The sequence below is a fragment of the Homalodisca vitripennis genome, chromosome 4 (genome assembly GCF_021130785.1).
Source record: "Homalodisca vitripennis isolate AUS2020 chromosome 4, UT_GWSS_2.1, whole genome shotgun sequence".
Lineage (NCBI taxonomy): Eukaryota > Metazoa > Arthropoda > Insecta > Hemiptera > Cicadellidae > Homalodisca > Homalodisca vitripennis.
In genome coordinates, this window is record NC_060210.1 from 167,246,012 (window position 1) to 167,270,317 (window position 24,306).

Consider the following 24,306-nt stretch of genomic DNA (forward strand, 5'->3'; position numbering starts at 1 on the left):
TGGGTTATATACTTTTTATAAACCAGATAATGAAATAAAATAAATCAATCCATATCAGACAAAGTCAGTGTACTCAATATCTCACCTGAAATGTTAGGAGATCCTCTCCCAGAAACATTGGCTGACACCATGTCTGAGAGGTTATCATTCTGGTCCTCTGGTTCTAGCTCCAAGGATGACGCCACACTATGATTAGATGCTGCCTCCGATACAGCTTCTAGATTATCACTGGTGTTACCTGTTCAAACAGATATGAAAGATTATTGTTCTGGTCTTCTAGTAATAGCAGCAGGAACATTTAGCTTGTTTGTAAACTTTAATGAATGTCATGTTTTAATACATTTTGATTACCACTAGCTTTATGTATTTATCGTAATTTTTTGTTGTTGTCACAGTTTAGAAACAATTACCTCCCAACATAAAAATAATTGTAATATACATATAATCCTTTACTGGATATCCTGTCACTATTTTATTTACATAAATTTATCATCCAAATTTTAAACTGTTATTGATTATCACTAGCCTAATGTTTCATTTCAGAATATCTTGAAATTATTTATGCACTGATATTAATTAAGTATATATATAAAACCCAGAATTACCAACCCATTCTAAATTTGATAACACTCTTATATGTAAAACTGCTAGACTTGTGAAACTGATTTCCTGAACTATCCCCTGCCCACAGTACATCTTCTCCTCTTTACTCTAGACCTCAGTACAAGCCCCAGAGCCATGTACTTCAGTCAAAATTGTCTCCTTTAGACAATGCACCATATATTTTATGAAGAATTCTATTTTCAACTTCTGTTTGGTAACAACTAGTTTCACACCTAAATTTTACTATTTTTGTCTCACATTGAAACAGAATATGAAGTTGCCTCAGGATAGTAAAAGACAATGGAGATATCACCCTAGTTGTTCCTCAGTCTCTGTAAATATACCACTGAAAGCCGTCACACCAACTGCTTCTGCCCAGCCATCTTCTTCACACACAGCCCATAGTATTGTGTTTATTGTACTATATCTCTCTGTGTCTCCAAGATCTTATTGTGTTAGTCTCTCTGATTCTGATTCTGATTCTGATCTTATTGTGTTAGTCTTGGGCATATTTCTTGCTATTCAAAGCTCAAGTTCCATCCTACTCCAGGCGATCGATCTAAAGAGATGTTTGGATGCTCATCCCGTTCCAGCCAACCAATCACTCTTCTACCCAAGGAAGACATCCAGTGGACTTCAGTGTTCTGGCTAGGAAGCCAATGGTCATCGAAAACCATCAGTAAAACATGATAGACATTGACATCAAAATAATTTGACTTTTTACACAATTATGTGCTCATTCAAGAGTGAACTATTATCCATCGTCTTGTTTGATGTGTACTCTGTTCTAAATAATCATAATATAATTAATTGTAAAACCCCCCTAGGTTACATGTAATGTTAAGAACCTCTTATTTATGATATGGATAGCACAGGAAAATGTAATGCTTGCCAATATCCTTACAAGAATTTTGATTATTTTAAGTTTTATTAGTTCATTGACATACTAAAAGACCAAGATTATAACAAAAACATCAAATAATAAGGCTTACCAATAGAACCATCATCGTGAGACAGGGAAAATCTTGTCCGTTTCTCTTGACTCTCAGTGTGTTCTGCTTCTGGGTTTGTTACCAACAGGTCACAATCACCAGGTATGATGTCAGCTGCAAGAACCTACAACAAGAGACATTATATAAGCCTGGAGCTTGGAAATAAAGTAACCCCTTAATTTTTGGACAGTAATATATTTTCAATAATATCCTTCGAGAAATAGTGAAAAAATAATCTGAAGTTGTTATTGTTAGTTTTTAAATTACAACTCCCGAAATAGGTGGGTGGGAATTAGTTATGTGTTGTGTACCCTAAATCTCAAATCCACTAAAAAAAAGACTGGGATTTGTGAATCAATCACTGGAATTCGACAATCTGCAGAGACCCACCATGCCATTAATTATAGGCTGATCGGCAGTACACAAATTATCGACTGCTAAAGCATGTCATGTTTTAGTTGTACTTTGTATTTGAAAAAACCTAAATAAATAACCTAACTATTGTACTTTTGTAAATAACATTTTGCTTGCAGTTAGTATTTTCTATATTAATGTTCATGCATTTTTGTGAATAAAAACTAATCATTCATATTAGCAGTTTGTAATTCCACTTTAGTTTTCTATTATTGTATTTTCTATTTTATATTTCTAACAAAATCAAATGATAAATATTAATTATTTTGAACATGACATTTTTCATTATACAGAATGTGTATGTTATGTTGGCGTAAAAAAAAACTAAAACAATTAAATAAAATTTTTTCTTAAGAATAATTTATTTCTATTGTTAACTTTCTGATAGTTTGTGTACTGCCTGCGCACCACAAGATGAACGCTGGGCCAGAGTGTGTAGTATAGCCGTGTGTTTTAGCGGTATGCTTTTATTTTGAAGGCATTCAAGTTGCCAGTCTGGAAAAAGTGTTTAAGTAATTAAAGATTTTTAAATACTTCTTGTTATTAATAAATTTATGTACAGCAAACCCTTACAGAAATGTACAATTCTTCAAATAAGTGTTATGGTTAAGTAAGCATTTAAAGTATAACATCTATACTGAATATAATTCTTTGAATTTAAAATCAATCAAAGTTTTAGATTTGTTTACTGTTTACTTTTATTTAATTATATTTTCAACATATTTTTGGTATATTTGGCAATCTATAAAATAAGAATATGATTAAATTCCATATAAAACCAAATTGGTTGTATTTTACCCAACGTTGTATAAAGTTAACAGTATAATAAATATTGTACTGTATGCCTTTTTCAAAGGACAAAATTGGTGTATGGATACAATATCGACCACTAAATAATTGACTGCCAAATACATGTTACAATACAGAAATTATTGGATTATAATTTACATGGGTGGTCTCATTGGATGGGGACTGTGAAATAATTTTCTTACCTTTTGTTCAGAAAGAAGTCCCACGGCAGGTTCTGTATTGATCTCCAAAGGTATGACCAACACAGGCTTGGCTGACCTTTCTTCTTCATCCAGCCCCTCACTAGTGCTCTCAGGAGCCATGTTCAAACTGTTGCGACCTTTCAAACCTAAAAATATGGTAATATATTTATTAATTATCTAATTGCTACTGCAAGGGCCCTAGAGACTAAAAACAAATGCTATGCCGATGTTTAAAACTAAGGAACTGTAATAAAAAGTAAGATATAAAACCTCTATCAATATCTTCAGTTTGATATACAAAATTATGTGTATTTCTGTTTTTGACAATGGAACGATTGTGATGGAAACAGGATTTTTTCCAGAAATTCTCCATTGTTCATTGATAAAAAAAAAATAACACTACGTTTCAAGACCTGCAATCTGATCTCTTCCTCAGGTGAATAACTAACCTAACACATAACTACAATCTAGGTTAAAATAAACAAACCATACTAAAGTGTTGTAAAACAGTGTTTCTTATAAAAAGATTAGCAACAGTATATTCCTGGTTCAACTCATCACTATAACACCAGAAGAAGGAATAAGCATGTTTTTTCCTGTCACAGGATGGAACTGTTCCCAAAAAAGCCATCATACGCACAAATTAAATCCCTCATTAAATCAACTCCCTAGTAATATAAAAAATTAGAATAATTTTAAGTAATTTCAAACCAGTTTAAAAGAGTACCTGGTAAATAGGTATTAGTTTGATGAATTTTTTGTAACATATAATCCGCAGGATAAAAGTTATAATATTGTTTTATCTTGTGTATTTTTAAGTGATACCTCGAAAAAAAAGTGAAATATTTTTCTTAGGAAGAATATTATCTTTTATCAAATTTGATTGATTGATTGACGCATAATTTTGGAATCACAACAATCATGTTGTGTGTCAATTTCATGCACACTAACTCTATACCATGAACTTAAACAAAATTCCTACTAAAATTGAACTAAATAATTCAGGTCACAAGAGGTCTGCACTTACCGACCAATCACAGAGAACTGACCAGAGGCCAAAAGTAAATGGTGATCGTAACGACAGAAACAAGATGGCGGCAAAAAGAGAGAAAACAGGAAGGGACCTTTTTCTTATTATTGGTTCATTCTAGAAGAACTTCTCAAAACCACACTGGCTCTGCAGTGGTTTATAAATCTCTAATCTGTTTAATACTTTAGGTTTCCTTGTTAGTCCATTTTTTAGAATTTGCAACAAAAGCAGCCTATTTTTATTGATGTTTGACTGATCCGGCTTTTCTTCTAAATTAATGAAGCCTCGATGAATTTCCTTTTAAAGAATGGTTCCTAATGTATGTTGACTTCATCTCAATTCATAAGATGGTTTTCGAACTAACAGTGATGTGCAATTTTTGTCATTTCTGTAAGCCCCTTTCTTGTGCTTTCTTTCTGTTCTTTTATCCTTATATGTAATGGTCTTTTTGTCTGGCCTATGTATTTCTTATTACAACTAAATTTGATACTGTAAATACAGTTTGTGAAATCTTGTGTGCCATTTTTTGGTTTTGTTTTTACAACTCTTTATATAAGGGTGTTGTGTGTTTGAAACATGGTTCTAATGTTGTATTTTCTACCTACTCTTCTAATTTTCTCCAATAATTCCGGTACATAAGGAATTTACATAAATACAAATTTATCTATATTCTGATTCACTGATTCACTAATGTTTTTCTGTTCCATTTACAATTGTTTATTACTGATTGAGGGTATCCATTGTAACTGAGATCCAATTCAACTTTCTTAAATTCATTTTTAATATTTATTTGAGCATAGGCTCTTTGCTCTATCAAATTATGAGTAGGCCACTCCTTCTTTGACAGAATTTTTATGAATTCATAGTAGTGTAAATATTTTCACCCCTATATCTTAATACATACACACATCCAAAAAGGAAGCTTGTTTTGGTCTTCCACTTCCATTGTGAGGTGGATGGAAGGAGAAAATACTATCAATGTGATTCAAAAAATATCAACCACCTATATGTTGTGCCATGCCAGCACCTGCCACCGTGGTGTGCCATGTCAGGACCCACTGCTCCACTGGCCGACTCATACTACTGCTATTATTCATCTCCCCTGCTCCTGGCACCATTCTTAAAATATAACTTACAGAAACTGTTAGTACGTAAGTCATTTCCCCTACGCATCCATTCTGATAGGTTATCTTCAAATCTAATATGGTTAACTGATTTAGCAAAAGTGTAATCATTCTGGAAGATAGATGCCAAGTCACAAAGTTGGGAAAGAGGACATTTGCTGCTTTTTTTAAACGGAAGCGGGTATTTCAGAAAAGTTGTCTCAGCTCTTAGCTCTACAACTTATACACTGCTGATTTTCCTAATTTTTTTAGAGTTGAGGAGTACATTTGTATGGAGATGACTCACAGTTGCTCTGATCTTACAACAATGGCAATATTGATGAAGCAATTTCTCTGATAAACTCCGATCTTAAGAACATCAACTGGTGGTCTGATGACAATTACCTCAATGAGGGCAAATGTACTGTATGTACTTCTGTTAATTCCACAAAACTTGATAGAGGCCCTTAGTGGCAGATGTGTGAGTCACTCTCTGGTGTGATAGTTTGGCTGTGTGTGACAGCGTGATGACTCACTGTGTCATTCTGGGTTGGACAGAAACCTCACATTCTCTGATCTTTTCAAAAGTGCTATTCAGTGTGTCTTTGGCATGCTAGGAGGCCTCCTTCAGCTTAAAAGATCTGCCAGCTAAGTATGTAAAAATACAGTGAATGCAGTCTGCAGGATGTAGACCTGCATTATGATCCATAAGGTGTTATCACATGGGGAGCCACAGTACCTGAATAAGAGACTCTTGTGCTGGGGGAAGGTCTTTCAATACAGAACCCACCATATAGCACACTCCTACAGTTTTCAAAAGTTAGAGTTGAGGAGGAGCTTCTCTTACTTTGGTTCTAAATTATTTAACTGTCTCCCCAACCACCTCAAACAAATCCAACATAAATATTTTAAAATTGCAATGAAGGATTTTATGCATGATTATGTTTTAGTTAGTAAAACGTTAAATTCATTTTAATAAGATAGTTGGAAACATTTTTTGTTGATTTAGTTTGGTGTAAATTTTAGTGTATTTGTGTGCAGTTTTAAATCTTTTTAAATTTATTTCTCCATATTTAATGACATAAGTTATTCTGAAAAACAGTCTGTAAACTGAGAAACAATTGGAAATAAATGGCTTTTTTATTTATTTACGTTCAAATACCTCTTCCTGGTATAAGAGCCTTTACTTCAGTACTATTGTTGTTTGAGAATAAGGACTTTGTATATCATGCAATATATCAGCCATTCTACATATCACATCTATGGACATTACTTTGGCAATTTCTTGACCAAAGATAATGTTATATGATTTTTATTAAGCTTTAGACTGAATTTCAAGCATTTAAACTGTTTGAGATAAGAAATTTTTAAGATTGTAAGGATAATTAACTGTTACGTACCTTTACTTGAAGAAGGTTGTCGCTTGACAGTTTTAGTGTGGCCATTGACAGCCTGTGGTGGTAAATCAGACATCATACCACTCAGCTCCTTCTGGTGAGACTTATCAGAAAATTCAGACTGGTCATTTGCTACGGTTTGTAAAAATGACACCTATAAAATGTAAACAGGTACAAACATATTTTTAAGAAACTTTATTAAGAGCATACATAAATATAAAGTACAGGAGAGAGTTAAATTAATATACAAGAGGTGGGCACTGAAGTAATTCTCAACTTAATTAATTATAACAAAAATTCAAAAACTTTTTTACATTCAGAAGAATTGGCTTAGTTGATGGTGTTTCGAGATGATAGCTTATGGTTATCAACATGCAAGTCACAAATTTTATAATTAGCTGACACGTTATAGACACTTACTTTGTATTTATTGTTTGTGATTGTGGATTCGCAAAACCTATCACTCACAGGAGGGAGGAGGGGTTGGAAAGTTTGATTTCTGTCTGTCCACACAATATCTTGAGAAAGAACTGACCCAAAGGCTTAAGTTTTGGATGAAGTATATTTCTATACAAGGGTCATCGAATTAGATGATGGTGCATGTCACTCCATGGGATTTGACTAAGCGTAAGCGAACATTGGTATTTATGGGTAACCAATAACAATAACGAATAAATTTCCAAACAAATTAGAATGCATTCATATCACATGTTATGGGACAAAACAAGAAATTTAACCTTTGAAGTGGCTTGCACTGCGTATGCTATGATCTAAATACCTAAGCCGACTATCCATGCATTACCTTACTTTCATGTTACTTAACTTTTAAAGTAGTAAATATTATCTAATCATGATAAAACTTATGTGGTTGCAAAGACGGAGGCACAAACTTCTCAAATAGGGTTTAACACTTTGAATGTAGATCCCCTATTTTTATGGAATGTCAAAAATCCCACAGAACACAGACACATAATTTTAAGGAATCAATGTTTCTAATTTTAATGTATTTCGCAATCTCTAATTTTACATCACAATCACGTATTATGTAATTTGAAATCTATTGTGTTGTTAGCAACATAGTTCTCCACTAGGATGCAAACGCCATATTAAATCAGCTTCATTACAAAGCTACAGCTACATGACACTTGGCATTTTTGGTTTGTTTTGGTCTATTAAAGACATCTGAATTAATATATATTTGTACACACATATATATATATAATTTATTTACTGCATACACATATATTAGCACATTATATTGCTATACCTTGGTAAACTATACCAATATTACTCATAAAAATCTAATTTTTTACATGATTGTCAGGTTTTCATCTTATCAGGGGGATTACCCAAAAGGAGCTAGAAGAGAATCTCACATAAAATTAAAGGTCCTCTTTAGTAGAACACAATGCCACAAACCGGATCTCTAAAGGTTTACCCTATCCAAAATGACAGCGTTTTACAGTTTCTAAACATATCCGGTAGTATTAGCTGAGGTTCTTCATTTATGCAATGAATTAGTTCTTGTGGCAACAATGATCACAAAAATGGAATTTCCGAGATAGTATATGATTCTTGAAAACCATTAGCCTTTACATTCTTATTAGTAAGCAACAATTGTTGATGAAATTCCTACTGTCATTCTAACATTAAAGTGATTCATTGTTTATCTTATCAAGTGTCATTATGGAATACACTCAGACAAGAAAATTTATTTTTCTTTAAATGTTGCAATGATGACCTTGTGAAGCAAGTGAAGTTTTGTACAGTGTAAATTGATGTTTAACGCACATTTTATCAACACTTGACTAGTTGTGAATATTGTGATGTCTCTGACTGAAACTGAAAGGATAACTGCTTATGATGAGGAGATATGGTGGCCGTTTATGAACGATAACTGTATTACTGGAGTGATAACAATCCTCACTGGATGAGAAATAGCCATACAAAAAACCCAAAAAGTGGACATGTGAGCTGGAATAGTTGGAAATCACATTGTAGGATCCTTTGTAATCAATGGCAATTTTAATGGGGTTTCATATGAATTGATGTTGAGGGATACAGTTATACTGACTTTACCGCATACACAAGAACTAATTCATCGCATCAATGAAGAAACTTGGCAAATACCTTCGGATATGTTACTAAAAAAGACCTTTAATTTGATGTACATCTTGACCTAAGCTATAATTTAAGATTTTCTTCTGATTCCTTCCGGGTCATCCCCCTGATGAGATTAAAACCTGATAATCGCATAAAAAATTATATTTTTATGGGTGATATTGGTATACCAAATCTCATTGCTTTACTTGTAAAAATAATTACTGAACTGTTCCAGAACTTTTAAACACACTAAATATTTAGAGTCATATAAAAAATAGATTTATGAAAACATCATAAAATTTTTGGTTGAAAATATATTTTACATTTTTTCATGTAGTTTGAAGTATTAAAAAAGTATTACGTTGAAAGTAATAAAAATAAATCAACAAAAAGTGTTTCTCTATACTTTGTGATAAAAAATATATATAATATGTTACATTTGGAGCATTAGTTGTACCTTTAGAAAAATCTATTAACACTGTCACTACAGTGAGTTTACGTGCTACTTCTACTGCTGTCTACTAAAATTACAACATTACAAAATAAATGAGAAAACATTTTCACACATGAATATTAACTAGGCTATATAATAAATCACATTACCAAGTTAGAAATTATATTCTTAACAATTTAAGAAAACTATGTGAGATGTTAATAGAGAATTATCTATACAAAATTAAACCTTCTTTAACAATGCAAAAAATCACTGGATATTATACGGTTTAAAAATTTACTATTACTATGTAAAAAAAAAAATAATAATGTGTTTTTTTCATCTCTTAAAAATACTAATAAAGAAACACAACGTACAAGATTATGAAGCTCAGCCTTAGTCAGAAGAGCAGCTGATCTGGTCAGGCCTTGATGTCTAACTTCCTCAGCTATTGACGGTTCCTCACTCAGAGTGTTGCCCTCCAACATGGTATCTAGCAGTGAGGATACACTGTTCTGTAACAATAACGGTCATATTACACTACCAGTTCATACATCTGCTCCTGCATACAAGATTATTGAGCTCAGCCTTAGTCAGAAGAGCAGCTGATCTGGTCAGGCCTTGATGTCTAACTTCCTCAGCTATTGACGGTTCCTCACTCAGAGTGTTGCCCTCCAACATGGTATCTAGCAGTGAGGATACACTGTTCTGTAACAATAACGGTCATATTACACTACCAGTTCATACATCTGCTCCTGCATACAAGATTATTGAGCTCAGCCTTAGTCAGAAGAGCAGCTGATCTGGTCAGGCCTTGATGTCTAACTTCCTCAGCTATTGACGGTTCCTCACTCAGAGTGTTGCCCTCCAACATGGTATCTAGCAGTGAGGATACACTGTTCTGTAACAATAACGGTCATATTACACTACCAGTTCATACATCTGCTCCTGCATACAAGATTATTGAGACCTCAGCCTTAGTCAGAAGAGCAGCTGATCTGGTCAGGCTTTGATGTCTAACTTCCTCAGCTATTGACGGTTCCTCACTCAGAGTGTTGCCCTCCAACATGGTATCTAGCAGTGAGGATACACTGTTCTGTAACAATAACGGTCATATTAAACTACCAGTTCATACATCTGCTCCTGCATACAAGATTATTGAGCTCAGCCTTAGTCAGAAGAGCAGCTGATCTGGTCAGGCCTTGATGTCTAACTTCCTCAGCTATTGACGGTTCCTCACTCAGAGTGTTGCCCTCCAACATGGTATCTAGCAGTGAGGATACACTGTTCTGTAACAATAACGGTCATATTACACTACCAGTTCATACATCTGCTCCTGCATACAAGATTATTGACCTCAGCCTTAGTCAGAAGACCAGCTGATCTGGTCAGGCCTTGATGTCTAACTTCCTCAGCTATTGACGGTTCCTCACTCAGAGTGTTGCCCTCCAACATGGTATCTAGCAGTGAGGATACACTGTTCTGTAACAATAACGGTCATATTACACTACCAGTTCATACATCTGCTCCTGCATACAAGATTATCGAGCTCAGCCTTAGTCAGAAGAGCAGCTGATCTGGTCAGGCTTTGATGTCTAACTTCCTCAGCTATTGACGGTTCCTCACTCAGAGTGTTGCCCTCCAACATGGTATCTAGCAGTGAGGATACACTGTTCTGTAACAATAACGGTCATATTACACTACCAGTTCATACATCTGCTCCTGCATACAAGATTATTGACCTCAGCCTTCGAGAGAAGCAGCTGATCTGGTCAGGCCTTGATGTCTAACTTCCTCAGCTATTGACGGTTCCTCACTCAGAGTGTTGCCCTCCAACATGGTATCTAGCAGTGAGGATACACTGTTCTGTAACAATAACGGTCATATTACACTACCAGTTCATACATCTGCTCCTGCATACAAGATTATTGAGCTCAGCCTTAGTCAGAAGAGCAGCTGATCTGGTCAGGCCTTGATGTCTAACTTCCTCAGCTATTGACGGTTCCTCACTCAGAGTGTTGCCCTCCAACATGGTATCTAGCAGTGAGGATACACTGTTCTGTAACAATAACGGTCATATTACACTACCAGTTCATACATCTGCTCCTGCATACAAGATTATTGACCTCAGCCTTAGTCAGAAGACCAGCTGATCTGGTCAGGCCTTGATGTCTAACTTCCTCAGCTATTGACGGTTCCTCACTCAGAGTGTTGCCCTCCAACATGGTATCTAGCAGTGAGGATACACTGTTCTGTAACAATAACGGTCATATTACACTACCAGTTCATACATCTGCTCCTGCATATAAGACTTAGCTACAATGTATTCATCTGGAATATTCCCACTGCCTTAAAAGGGCGTTCCCTAGTGTGAGCGATAACTGGAGTTACCAGCTGGCAAGGAAGACTGTCCTCAGGAGCTAGCGGTAACCACAGTTACCGCATTCCAAAAACTGTAGAGAGTGATAACTTTTGTGACTGAAGAGTAATTTTCATATATTTCTATCATATTTCATCCAAAAGTAAATTCAAATATATTTTTAAAATTTCAGCATATAGGGATTTTTAACTGCGAACGTGTTAAGGAGAAACTACTTGTAAAATTTTATTTGAAATTACTCATAGTGGTTAAACAAAATATGTATATTTGGGAGTACTACCAATTGCTGTCTAAAACATTGAAATTTGGATCTGGGCTAGAGATAGTACAGGTTCAAGACCTGTATGTGACCTCAGCATTTTGTATTGACTTTGTACTGTGTTGAATCCCCCCTATACTCTGTTTGTTAAGATCCTCGCACAGGCCAGTGGTCTATGGGGATGGGTAGAATAAGCCTAAAAAGGGGATTGGCCTATCCTTAAAAAAATATATATATACATATACGGTTATATACTACAATTAAAATCAAATATGACTGAATATTCACAAAATCTTCCATTTCATAAAAATAAAAGAAAGTACAATTTAAAAAGATTGCAACCAATAAATAACTCAGAAAATTATATTGAATTACCAACACACTTAACTTTATCTGTTCAAATAAAGAATTTCAATATGCTAAACAAAATAGGACCTCTAGAGTTAAATTACTGTCGTTGTAATATTATCTACATAGTAAATTCATTTAAAAATGCCTTATTTATATTTGTTTCAACCACTTGGAACACACGTTTCTCTTTTATTTGTTAAGTCTTCCATTATTTTTTATCACCGTTGATATATGTGTAGTAGATCAAATACAAATAGTAATGTGGATGTACATTCTCAAAACAATTAATAATTACAAATAATTAATTGATACTAACTTTGTCAAACTGTGAATACAAATCCTCAACTTTAGGATCAACACCTTCATAGCGACGCATGGCCAACATCTGAAGTATCTGAGCCACTTGAATCAAATTGAAGCGGGCAATGTAACTGATGGGAGCATCTGTGATGCCGTATGGCTCTGGATTGACAATGGCAGGGCAGATGAAGTGAGTCAACACCAAATCTGTGGTGATTGCAAACATCTGCAACAATACATAAATCCGTGTAACTGTATGTCTTTATCTTATTATAAACTTCTGTTTAACACTTGAAATGGCAAATGCTGCACATGCAGTGCATTTACATATATTCCATTTCCATAACTTTTTAAGGAGTAAATACCATCCAATTGTCATAAAATCCATATGGTTGTAAAGAGAAAAAATTCTTTTTTTTATATTGGGTTTTAAAAATGTTCTTGTACTTTTAGTTTTCTCTAGGAATTGTAAAATACTGACAACTAAAATGCAGACAGCTTGTGGCTAATATATAGTGATTATATTATTGCCTACTGTGATATGTGTTTACATATGTTCAGGAGTTATTTGTAGATTACTATTTCAATGCATGGGGTACATTCTATACTTATTTGTGATAACATGAATTCCGAAACTCTAAAGATTATTCAAGTGCTTTTAGGAAATTAATGGGTAAGAAAATGTCTAGAAGTTAAGTTTGAATTTGAAGATATATTTTATTTATTCATTTAATTTTTTAAGTCTAGGCATAATGTACTATAAACTATTATAGTTTTAGTCTTGAATACATGTTTTTTCTTTTTCCTTAGATTAACAAAAATCTTAATTTTAAGATTATAATGAATTTGCATTTACAAATATGTATATAGGGTGTTACAAATTTAGAGAAATATTTTGGAATATGGCTTAATAGGTGTACACAAACATTTCAAATTCTTTTAACATTACTACAGTCTATTTCATTTTGTTTAACATCCTGTCTGTGTTTATAATATAAACAATCTTAATTCAGAAGCTGTTTAACTTATGGTGTTATAGCTTTGCATACTTGTATATCTTATTAGGATGTTACTTCATGCTGTAAGATAAAACCCCTCATTAATTGTTTCAAAATGGTGGTCTTGTAAAAATGTTAAAGCAAAATATCATTAAGAGAAAAAATTGTGCAGTCACATAAATGATAGTTGTAAAAATACAATATTCAATGTATCATTGCTTTACTGTATCTGTGTATTTATTAATGGGATTAGATTGCATGAGACAGATATTCTTTTAGCAGAAAGTAAAATATTAATAAGACATAAAAATACATAAAATTACAACATTATAAACCATTATTAAGTTATGATTTGAAACCTCTTTTTAAACAGATATATAGGGGTTAGTTATTGGCAAGACATTAATGTTACTGCTAGAGCGTTACACATTTTGAGAAGTGCATAATACATTTATACACTCGACAACCTACTGCATACCTATAATTAAACTTTAACATTCTGCTGAGTATGAAATACATGTTGGGGAATTTTTGATTACTCACTTCTTTCTCTTGAATTATGGCAGATTTCTTCAGCAGACAAAATATCTGGCGAACCAGCCAAGAAACACTTGGAGGGAAACAATGCAGGTTCTCCTGCAGGCTAACAATGAATCGTCTTGTGATGGTCACAAGAGACTGGATAGTCCAGTTGCGGTAACTCTGCAAATTTATTTTATACTCTTCTGTTCCTTCCTTTCCAAATTTTTTTATCCTTTGGCCAGGTGGAAATCTGAAATCAAGATGCAAGTCTGATAGCCAACAAGATATCTACCTTACACATCTTACACCTATTTGAACCAAAATTTGAATAGGCATTCTACAGATCGAACTACCCTAACTGGTGTAGAGAATTTAACTAAATTTGATTATTAACTAGAATGATTAATTTTCATGGTTAGTCCTGTATTGAATCATATCATTAAACAAAAATGGACACGAAATTACAGACAAATTAATTCTAATACAGTACACACCAGGTACCAGAATTAAGGGATAATCCAGAAAAATAGATGATCAAATCACAAGACAGGGAGAAAGAAAGAAACACTTCTTTATTGAGGCGAAATTAGGACCATATGGTCCTTTCTTATATTTAACCTCTAGGGAGGGTGGTCTTTATATTCAAATAAAAAATCAGAGGGGTGGTCAGAAAATGAAGTTTCCAAAAAGATTGAGACCTTTGTATACAAAATGTATGGGGGCCCACGTTTAGATGGTCTGAGATAAAACTCAAAGGCTGGAGAATATTGAGGTTTATAGGTAATAAAAAACTTTCATTCACATAACCAGAGACATCTACAAACCAAGTTGTTCAAAACTGTGGTATCTACAGACATAGTAAGTGGAGGCTCAAGATCAGACAGTCTAACAGATTGAGAGCTAAAAGAGAGTGGGGATATTGAGGTTTATAGGCAATCAAAGAATTCACATAGCCAGAGATTCTTTGACTATACAAATTGTGTAGTTTTAAACAAATTGAAAATAAAACTAAATCGTTTTCATGAAACCAAATTGCATAATTTACAAGAAAGCTACACAGAGTTTTATACTCTTGTGAATGTAAAAAGGTATTACAACAAAACATATGCTGTTTTTTAAATAAGATAATTTATATACTTTCAACAAATTACAATAAAAGTATTAATTCAATTTAAAATGTTGAATCAATCACATCGAGTTGTATTTATCATGATATTTTTTTATAAACAAATACAGAACAAAACAAGTTTATGAAGTCACTGCCTTGTGTGTAACCATACACAAACCTCTCAACCACTGAGGACTAAATCATCATTGTTAAATATACTTATAAAAGCTGTGGTAAATCAGATCATTGCATTTTTTATCCATAACACATGATTACTAAAAATGTTGGCAGTGTTTAGAATAATAGAATATTTTGTGATGATAAATGATTAAACTCTACTTGCCTGATTGCTGCTTTATCAGGATCTATATCCAGGAATTGTTCATCCTCCATTAGCAGCTGCATGATTGGATCATGCAAGGCTGCTGTCAGAAACAGTTTTGCAGAAAACAAACCCTCATGAAACCCTGCATAGAGTCTTGCAAAAGTACATGTTCCTTGACGAAGAAGCCTAAAACAAAACTCCTTTCAGCTATTTAATTATTTTCAGCAATTCTTGGATGTATGTGAAAGACCAGGCTAACATCTGTGTGGACAAAATTACCATAACATTTTATGAATTCATAACATACATTTTTCATATAATATTCAACTATAAATATGAACTATAATTCTAACAATAATAACTACTTACATTTAAAATTTTATTTGATTACAAAAAAATCAATGCTTAATTATTTTCTCACTAAACAAAGCTTTTAATTACCCTTTTATTTACTTTAGTTTTCATTAAAGTTAGAAACATACATACAAAAATAAAATTGTTAAATTTTTTAAAGTAACCTGTTAATAAATAATTCTACAAATCAGATCTATCTGTACTTTAGGTGGAAATCACTAATGTAAAAATTACAAATCTATAAATAGAGTTTAACTTGTATTTTTAAATATACATAAATATATTTTGATTCTATCCTTGAGGCTATTTTGATAGAATTAAAGAGACTAAGATTTTAATCAGTTTTTAATTATAAAGGTTATACCAAATTCAATTGGTATTGTATGGTGAATATATATTTTATTAACAAACCTTTTTATTCATTAATAAACATATCTACAAAATTAATTGTATTACTATGTAGAAATTATCTTCAAATCAAAATAATAAACAATATTCTGTTTAGTTATTAGCTAGGGTATTAGTAAACAGTAATAGCCTAATTATTCACAACATGGCAAAATAAATCAGTCTGAAACTGCAGATGATTGGGATCACATAGATGACAAAAAACAACATAACAAGTTATCCCCTATGTAACAGATTATAAGGAGAAGAAAACACAACAAATAATTGTACAAGTAAAGTATTCAAAACATAAAATAAGATTCATAGTAATGAAATAAACGGAGTTTTAAAAGTCCAGTGAGAATAGTAATGAAATGGACACACAATTTTTAATAAATTGACGAAAATATGAAGTCGGTCACCAGCTGACATAAAGTAGAAAGCATTACGATAAATTACTCTGCCAGTTTCAAAAACTTACCAGGATGCAACCTCTTACATGTCCTACAGAAAGTAGATGGTAAGCAGATGTTCTGCTTATCATGGTTGTGAACTTGCAGTTCCGAAACAAAACTGAACAAGAAACTTACTGGAAGATTTGATATTCCAGCAGGTAGATATTAGTGACTGTCATTATTCCCATTTCTTTAAAAGCACTCCTGCAGCTGTTTCTCCAGTCAAGATCAGCCAGTATTCTTATAACCTTTTTTTGAATGATGAGAACACGCTCCAGGTTGCCACTCGCCGTAGCGCCCCACAAGACAATGCCATATCTGAGATAGGACTCGAACAGAGAGTTGTAAGCTGTTCTCACTGTATCCTTTGTGCCAAAATGCTTGATTCTTCTAACTGCAAAGATGGCACTACTCAGTCTGCTGCACAGTTTATCAACATGGTCCATCCATGATATTCTGTTGTCGACCACAACACCAAGATGCTCCACTGAATTTACAGAGTCAAGGTTGGGGAATCCTGACAATTGTTCTTTCAAGCTGCCAAGAGTCATTGTTTTCGTCTTTGATTCGTTAAAAACAAGGTCGTTCACTGCACAGTACTCAACAGCAACATTCAATGCAATGTATGACTGTACTTCAAGTGCCTCTCTATTCTTTCCAGAAATCAAAAGAACCGTGTCATCGGCATACATTATGGTATTACTGTCGGGTTCCATGTATCCTGGAAAGTCAGATGTAAAGAGGACAAACAGAACAGGTCCTAGGACAGAACCCTGTGGTGCACCTCTCTTTATAGGGAGTCTATTGGATCTATACAAGACTTTTATTCCTTTCATGCTCTGCTTAAGTTCAACCAGTTGGTCTCGATCCTTCAAATAGTTTGCAAACCATGACAAAGCAGTGTTCCTAAAGCCCAAGTACTCAAGCTTAGTCAGTATCATTGCATGCTCCAAGCAATCAAAGGCCTTACTTAAGTCCAAGTAGAAACCTACGACGCTTTCACCCTCCTCAATCTTATTTATCATGTGTTCTACAAGATCTACGAGTGCAGTTGTAGTAGACTTTTGCTGGATGAACCCATGTTGCCCTGATAAAAGTAGGTTATTGGCCTCCAGATGGACCGATATTCTTGCCAATATTATTTTCTCTATCAACTTAGAGAATGTAGGCACCAACGAAATGGGTCTGTAGTTTTCTAACTTGTGTCTGCTGCCCTTCTTATGTAGGGGTACAACTTTAGAGGTCTTCATTTTACTCGGAAATAGACCCTGGTCAAGGCTGACATTGCAAACATGTAACAATGGAGTCAATAATTCATAACGGCAGTACTTGAGCATCAGTGAAGAGAAATCGTCCAGGCCAGCAGATGTCTTGCTTTTCATTGAAGAGATAATCCCAAGCAGCTCTTTCCCAGATGTTGGCACCCATGTTGACGTGGGACTCTCCACCTCCCAGTCTTTGAACTGAAAGCGATGTCCACCCTCTCCCGGATTCGCCTTCAATGTCTCCTCTGCAATAGTGGTAAAGTAGGAGTTAAATTGGTTGGCAATATCAATAGGTTCAGTTAACGATAAATCTCCAAACTCTAGGCGTCTAATGTCCGTCGGCTCAGCTTTGCCTTTCCTCTCACTGTTGATCACTCTCCAAACTGCTTTGGACTTGTTGTCAGAATCAGCAATAAAAGCAGCACATGCCTCTCTCCTGAGGGTCCTGAGTTTTAAGTCATACAATTTCTTTAATTCAGATGATATTTTTTTATCTTCATTTCGTCCATTTAGTGTATAAGTATCTAGTGCAGTAAGAAATTGTTTCTTGAGGTGACTTGCTTCAGCATCGAACATATGCTTTACTGAGCTGTTTGGTCTCTGTCGGAGTTTCCTTAATGGACAAGTAGTGTTAAGAGCTAGGGTGATAATCATTAAAAATACACCATATGCTCTATCCAAGTTGTTACATTCCAAGACCTCTTTCCAGGACTGCAACGAGAGGAAGATCCTTAGATTTTCCAAGGAGTTGCTATTTATGCATCTGCCTGTTGATGAAAATGTAAGTGTCCTCTTCATCTTGAAATTTAATGTACATAGTTGCCCAGTGTGATCTGAGATTCCGGTATTAGTGATTTGGATATTTACATAATCTTTATGCTCAGCAGAAATGCAGAAGATGTCTATATAGGTGCTGCTGGTGTTAGTGATTCGTGTAGGAGGGAGATCCAACCTATGGATGTTGTAGGTCGCTAGAAGTTCCACAAGCTGTCTTCCTTCAGGAGATGGGATGATGGAATCTACGTTGAAGTCTCCCATGACAATAATAATATTATCCTGAGATATCCACCTGTCAAGCACTTAGGAAAGAGTACGCAGCGCAGCAGTATAAGATTGTTTGTCATTTTTTGGAGGACAGTAAATTCCTAGTAGGTTAATAGTTTCCCTCTTATTAAGTTTGATTGTGACTGCTGATACCTCACATATTAAAGGAATGCTTATATTTTCAATTTCCAACGATTCTATTTCATTCTCCAAGCTGATGTGTTTATAAATAGCCACTCCACCCTTTAGGATATTCTGCCGACAGAAAGATGAAACCAAACTGTAGTTACTAAGCCTAGTGTTAGCCATCTCAATATTGTTCTGGCCATGTTCAGTAACAATTAATAGATCAGGAGACATCGCGTGAAGCAGATGGTTGAGTCTGTCAATCTTATTTTTTATTCTATCTGTGTTTTGATGAAAGATTGTAAGCCCATTTCTGTCTGTCTGTTTAAATTCGTGAACAGCCTCTCGAGTACTGCGCAAGTTCATAGGTTTCACAATCTGTCTCAATTGTTCTTCTCTTAAGTATATGTTCTCAGTGATGAATTTACTATAGTTCTGGTGTTGAATATCATTTTGTGTCTTGATTTCTTTGTCTGGCGATAGAATAAAAAATGAGATGGTGATTTTCTAGGTGCATGAAATGCAACTTCATCTGATTCTTTAGGCTGGATCTGAAAAGCTTCCTTAGTAGTTATTTGATTAGAGCTATTGGTCCAGGAGGCAGCTGTCTTCACATTGTTAATGTGTTCTCTAAAGAAGTCCTCGTGTGACTGCCCTTTTCTTACCTTAATGGCTGAGGAAGGAGGCTTACACTCCCTTCTAAATGCTGGAGCAGGGTGATGAACCTGAGCCTCAACAACTATGATGTCATAATCTTTATGATCACTCGTACGAGAGGGGTTCTCCTTTGAGTAAGTGTCTTCGGTCAATGAGTTAGTCAGCTTTATTGCCTGTAAATTTGTCGTGTGGCTAGAATCCTCTGTCAGAGTTTTTAAGGACAGTTTTTCTGTCGGGGTTTGACTGATTCCCCCTGTCAACCCTGTTGCCTGAAAAGTTGTCTTGTAGCTAGAATCCTCTGTCAGAGTTTTTAAGGACAGTTTTTCTGTCGGGGTTTGACTGATTCCCCCTGTCAACCCTGTTGCCTGAAAAGTTGTCTTGTAGCTAGAATCCTCTGTCGGAGTTTTTAAGGACAGTTTTTCTGTCGGGGTTTGACTGATCCCCCCAGTTAACTCTGTTGCCTGAAAAGTTGTCTTGTGGCTAGAATCCTCTGTCAGAGTTTTTAAGGACAGTTTTTCTGTCGGGGTTTGGCTGATTCCCCCTGTCAACTCTGTTGCCTGAAAAGTTGTCATGTGGCTAGAAGTCTCTGTCATAGTTTTTAAGGACAGTTCTTCTGTCGGGGTTTGACTGATTCCCCCAGTTAACTCTGTTGCCTGAAAAGTTGTCATGTGGCTAGAAGTCTCTGTCATAGTTGAAGGCAGTTTTTCTAACAGGGTTTGGTTGGTTTTCCCTGATAATTTTGTTGCCATTAAATTTGTCAGGTTGTTAGAAATCTCTGATATTGTTTTACTTTTTGCTACCTGCAGAGAGACACTGAAAATATTCTCTTTTTTATCAGATGTTTTAGGTTTTATTAACCTAGGGATTGCCTGGACTTTTGGTTTTGTTTTACATTGTTTTAATTTTCTTAGGTCTAGACTAGTAATTTTACTGTTTTGATCATGTTTAGTTCTGAGCTTTTCACTAAGCTGAGCAGAAAGTTCCTCAATCTTCAGTTCCATTTCATCTTGCCTTTTACCTAGCTGCGTCATTTCAAAGACTAGGGGTATGCCTGACACAGAAGCCAAAATTCCGTCATGTGTTTGGGTTTCTACTGTCTTGTAATATTTTGGATTTTTTGTTTCAGTACTGAAAAATAAATTATTTTCTTCATTTTTAAGTTTTACAATAGTTTTTTCCAGATTGCTTATCTTTGCTGTATATTGTGCTAGCAGTTTAATTTGAGACTGATCATGGTCCTCAAAAATATTTTGTAGCTCTACCTGGTGTTGTTTACTTTTCTCTAGCTGTAGAAGTGTGTCTTGTAGTTTATCTTGAAGTGCTTCAATTTTAGTTATATAGTTTTCCTCACTTGTTAAAAGTTCTTCCATTTTGGCTTCCATGCTGGCTAAATTGGCTTCTAGGGTTGTCTTATAATTATGAATATTTTCGATATCTTGCTTCAGTTTAATATTTTCATGTAATGTAGTTAGATATACTTTACATCTACTTAGTATAGTAACAGTGTAGTAGTATAGTATGTATAGTAACATGTACTTTACATGTTACTTTAATAGTATATTAATATTTATACTATTAAAGTATAACAATTGCATAGAATCTCTGTGCAATCATTGTATAGTTCATTGAATAGAGTGAGATTTTCATATAGAAAGACAAAAAATGAGCAACTAAATTTTATTCACTACAATTTAAAGAAGTAACTGGGCTGTCCTAAATAAAATAAGTTACAACTAGAGAGGTAGAACCGTCGTTAAAAAATGTTTCTTGTATACATTAGTGTATTTTTATTCATACCAAACTTACAGATTTCAAATGGCAAGTATTAACCCTTTGACGTGGTTTGATGTATGGATGCAGCACCTTACAACCGTATTTGATGGTTTGATGTTCATATAACACCAGCCATTGGTCTATCATGTGGTTTCCAACTTGCAGAAAAATCGTGAACTATTTAGTTCAAGTCATAATTAGAGAACGTTTTGGATAGAATAAAGAACATGTGTTGCTGTTCTCTTAATTTTCTCGTTATTTTATTTGTCTAAAAATTTACGATATTCAACAGGCTGTTGTCAGCTGACTGCAGTAATGGTGGCGTGAGTAAACAAAGCGGCATAACTTGTTTACCAGAACTTATTTCCTTGTGTTTTACGTTGGAATATTTGATTGTTTGTTAAAAAGTGTTTGTAATTGTAATATGTGATTTTAATAGTGTAATTAGTTGCAAAACTGACAGTACGGAAAAGTGAAATTGTCCCCTGGGTGGGCTATGATTCTGACAATAGTATTAGTGTTGATATTGCCTATGCTCAATTGCAAGGAACACCGAATTGTATGGAAAGTGATGAAGATGACATTCTTGGTTGCTCTTCATTTAGGCCTTCAAGTACCTGTACTTATGGATTTTGACGTTGAAAATCTTAATGAGCATAAGATTTTATTACCTATTTGTTCAAAAAAGTACCGCCGTAGGGGTTATCATGTGCACTATGTACCATGTCAAAGAGTAAACAAGATCTACTTTTATTCTATTCATTCAGAACATAATTTTAAACTATATAATTATAAACTTGTATCAGAATCATACTGGGAACTGACAGACTAATACTTATTAACTTCAATGTAAAATTTCTTGCCTGCGAGGATCATCTGATGGTACAAGCTGAAGCTCTGTCAAATTTTTCAACAGCCGAAGAACAATTACTTTATCTTCCGGTAGTAGACAGCTTCCGAACAATCCAGAAATTAAGGAATGTATGATCTGACCCATAGACTCTGGCATCATTCGCTCACCAACAACCAAACATGAAGCTAGTAAATCAGGGGATGATCTCAAACTCTTCAGAAACTCTCCATATAAAACCGTTTCCTAAAACATAACATTTGCAAAAATTATTTTTTTTAAACCTTAACCTAATTAGATATGAATCATTAGGCAAATTTTATGTATACTAAAGATTAATAATATAAATAGTTTTGAAAACTACTGGTTCTTTGAGTAATATAGAACTAAATTTATTTGTATGGTAATAAAAATGTTTAGTTTTGTTTTTTGGCAGTGAATATTTGTTTTTAAAGCAAGTAATTTTACAAACTAAAGGACTTAAAGTTCTAGGACCTAGTTTATTCAACTTTTCAGGTTCAAATTATGAAACATATGAAACAATCAAATGTTGTCTTAAATGGTTACAGTCCAAGTTCATTTAATCCTTGGAGTAAAAATCTGGGCGAAATCTTTCGGTAGCTTTATCTAACAAAGCATACCCAGACATATGTTTATATGAACTTTTTGTCTTGTTTTAAAGTCTACAATCACCTGTTAATTTTTTTTCCTTTCCTCCCCGACCACCTTGAATACAATGTATGTAATATGTAACAATGCATACCTGTGTATTATAATAATATTTAAGTTTGCAAATACATTTTTGTCTTAATTCCATTTGTGAATAATAAAGTCTATGAAAAATACTTAAATTTAATAAACATGAAATAATAATATACAAAGGCTATTCCGAAAGTAAGGAATGTTTCCACCTGACGCCTCCAGGCACATGCCATTCACGTATATATTGCTCATGCCCGGCATCTCAGTCAGCGTCCAGCCGTGACAACAGGAACATCTTCATGCTGCCCGTTTGTTTATATATAAATTTGAAATGTGTGCTGCAATAAAAAATTTCGCCAGTTGTGAAATGTGGTCTGTGATTCATATTTTGTTGGTAGAAACTTAAAATCAATAGAAATTCATTGGGAACTGTGTAAAGTGTTCGGGTACAACATAATGACTGAAGTTCTGTCAGGTAGTGGTGCATTAAGTTTAAAAATGGCAAAACGTTCTTAAGAGTGGACATCCGAGCCTTGTGACTGACAATCTGGAAGGCAAAGTTGACAAAAATATTCGTGAAAATTGCCGTTTCACAATAACTGGGTTTTCTCAATGTTTCCCATGAGTTTCATGGACATTATTGGCTGAAATTGTTTTACAGAAGCTAGGCTACCACAAATGTTGTGCAACATGCCAAAAATGCTTAAAGATCACCATAAAAAACAACAAATGGGGGAAATGTCGCAAACTTTACGGCAAGGAAGATCATGGCAACAATGTTCTGGGACAGACAAGGTGTTCTTATTGATTTTCTTGAGCATGATGAACAATAAACTCTGAGCGGTACTGTTAAACATTGCAAAACCTTAGGAGAGTTGTCCAAAACATACACAAGAACTCTTGAACTTCTTCAACTGGGAAGTTTTTACTCATCCCCCTACAGTCCTGATCTTGCTCCAAGTGATATTCAGTTGTTCCTGAAAATGAAGACCTGGCTAACCACACAGCGTTTTGACAATGATGAGGAGTTTCAGGTACACACCACTGAGTGGCTGAGATCACAAGCTGCAGAATTATATGGCACAGGAATTTCAAAGCTTGTTTACAGCTATGATAAGTGCCTGGATTTGTATGATTATGTAAAATAATAGTATTTTAGTCCCTCTTTCACATCTATTTAATGAAATGTTTTTCTTGCACTTGGTTTTTTAAAATTCCAAAACGTTCTTACTTTCATAATAACCATTGTATTATATTTGTCAAAGCTGTTAGGACATAAATATTGTGTAGATGAGGGATTAGTAGCAAAGGCAATAAATCAGAACACTATTAATAAGAGGTTTTATGATGTAAGCAATTAAATAAAGTGAATATCTTACCTTT

At 34.3% G+C, this 24,306-nt stretch overlaps 1 protein-coding gene across 1 annotated transcript in view; it reads right to left on the reverse strand.

Annotated features, from left to right (window-relative positions):
- Positions 1 to 24,306, reverse strand: part of LOC124360566 (GTPase-activating protein and VPS9 domain-containing protein 1) — a 50,647-nt gene that overhangs the window by 14,403 nt on the left and 11,938 nt on the right. The window contains exons 4-12 of the mRNA XM_046814291.1: positions 22,235 to 22,467; positions 15,329 to 15,496; positions 13,899 to 14,127; positions 12,374 to 12,583; positions 9,445 to 9,582; positions 6,535 to 6,685; positions 3,002 to 3,147; positions 1,596 to 1,719; positions 86 to 238 (exon numbers count right to left, since the gene is read on the reverse strand). Coding sequence (XP_046670247.1) covers positions 86 to 238; positions 1,596 to 1,719; positions 3,002 to 3,147; positions 6,535 to 6,685; positions 9,445 to 9,582; positions 12,374 to 12,583; positions 13,899 to 14,127; positions 15,329 to 15,496; positions 22,235 to 22,467 — 1,552 coding nt within the window. The remainder of the gene's footprint in view (positions 1 to 85; positions 239 to 1,595; positions 1,720 to 3,001; positions 3,148 to 6,534; positions 6,686 to 9,444; positions 9,583 to 12,373; positions 12,584 to 13,898; positions 14,128 to 15,328; positions 15,497 to 22,234; positions 22,468 to 24,306) is intronic.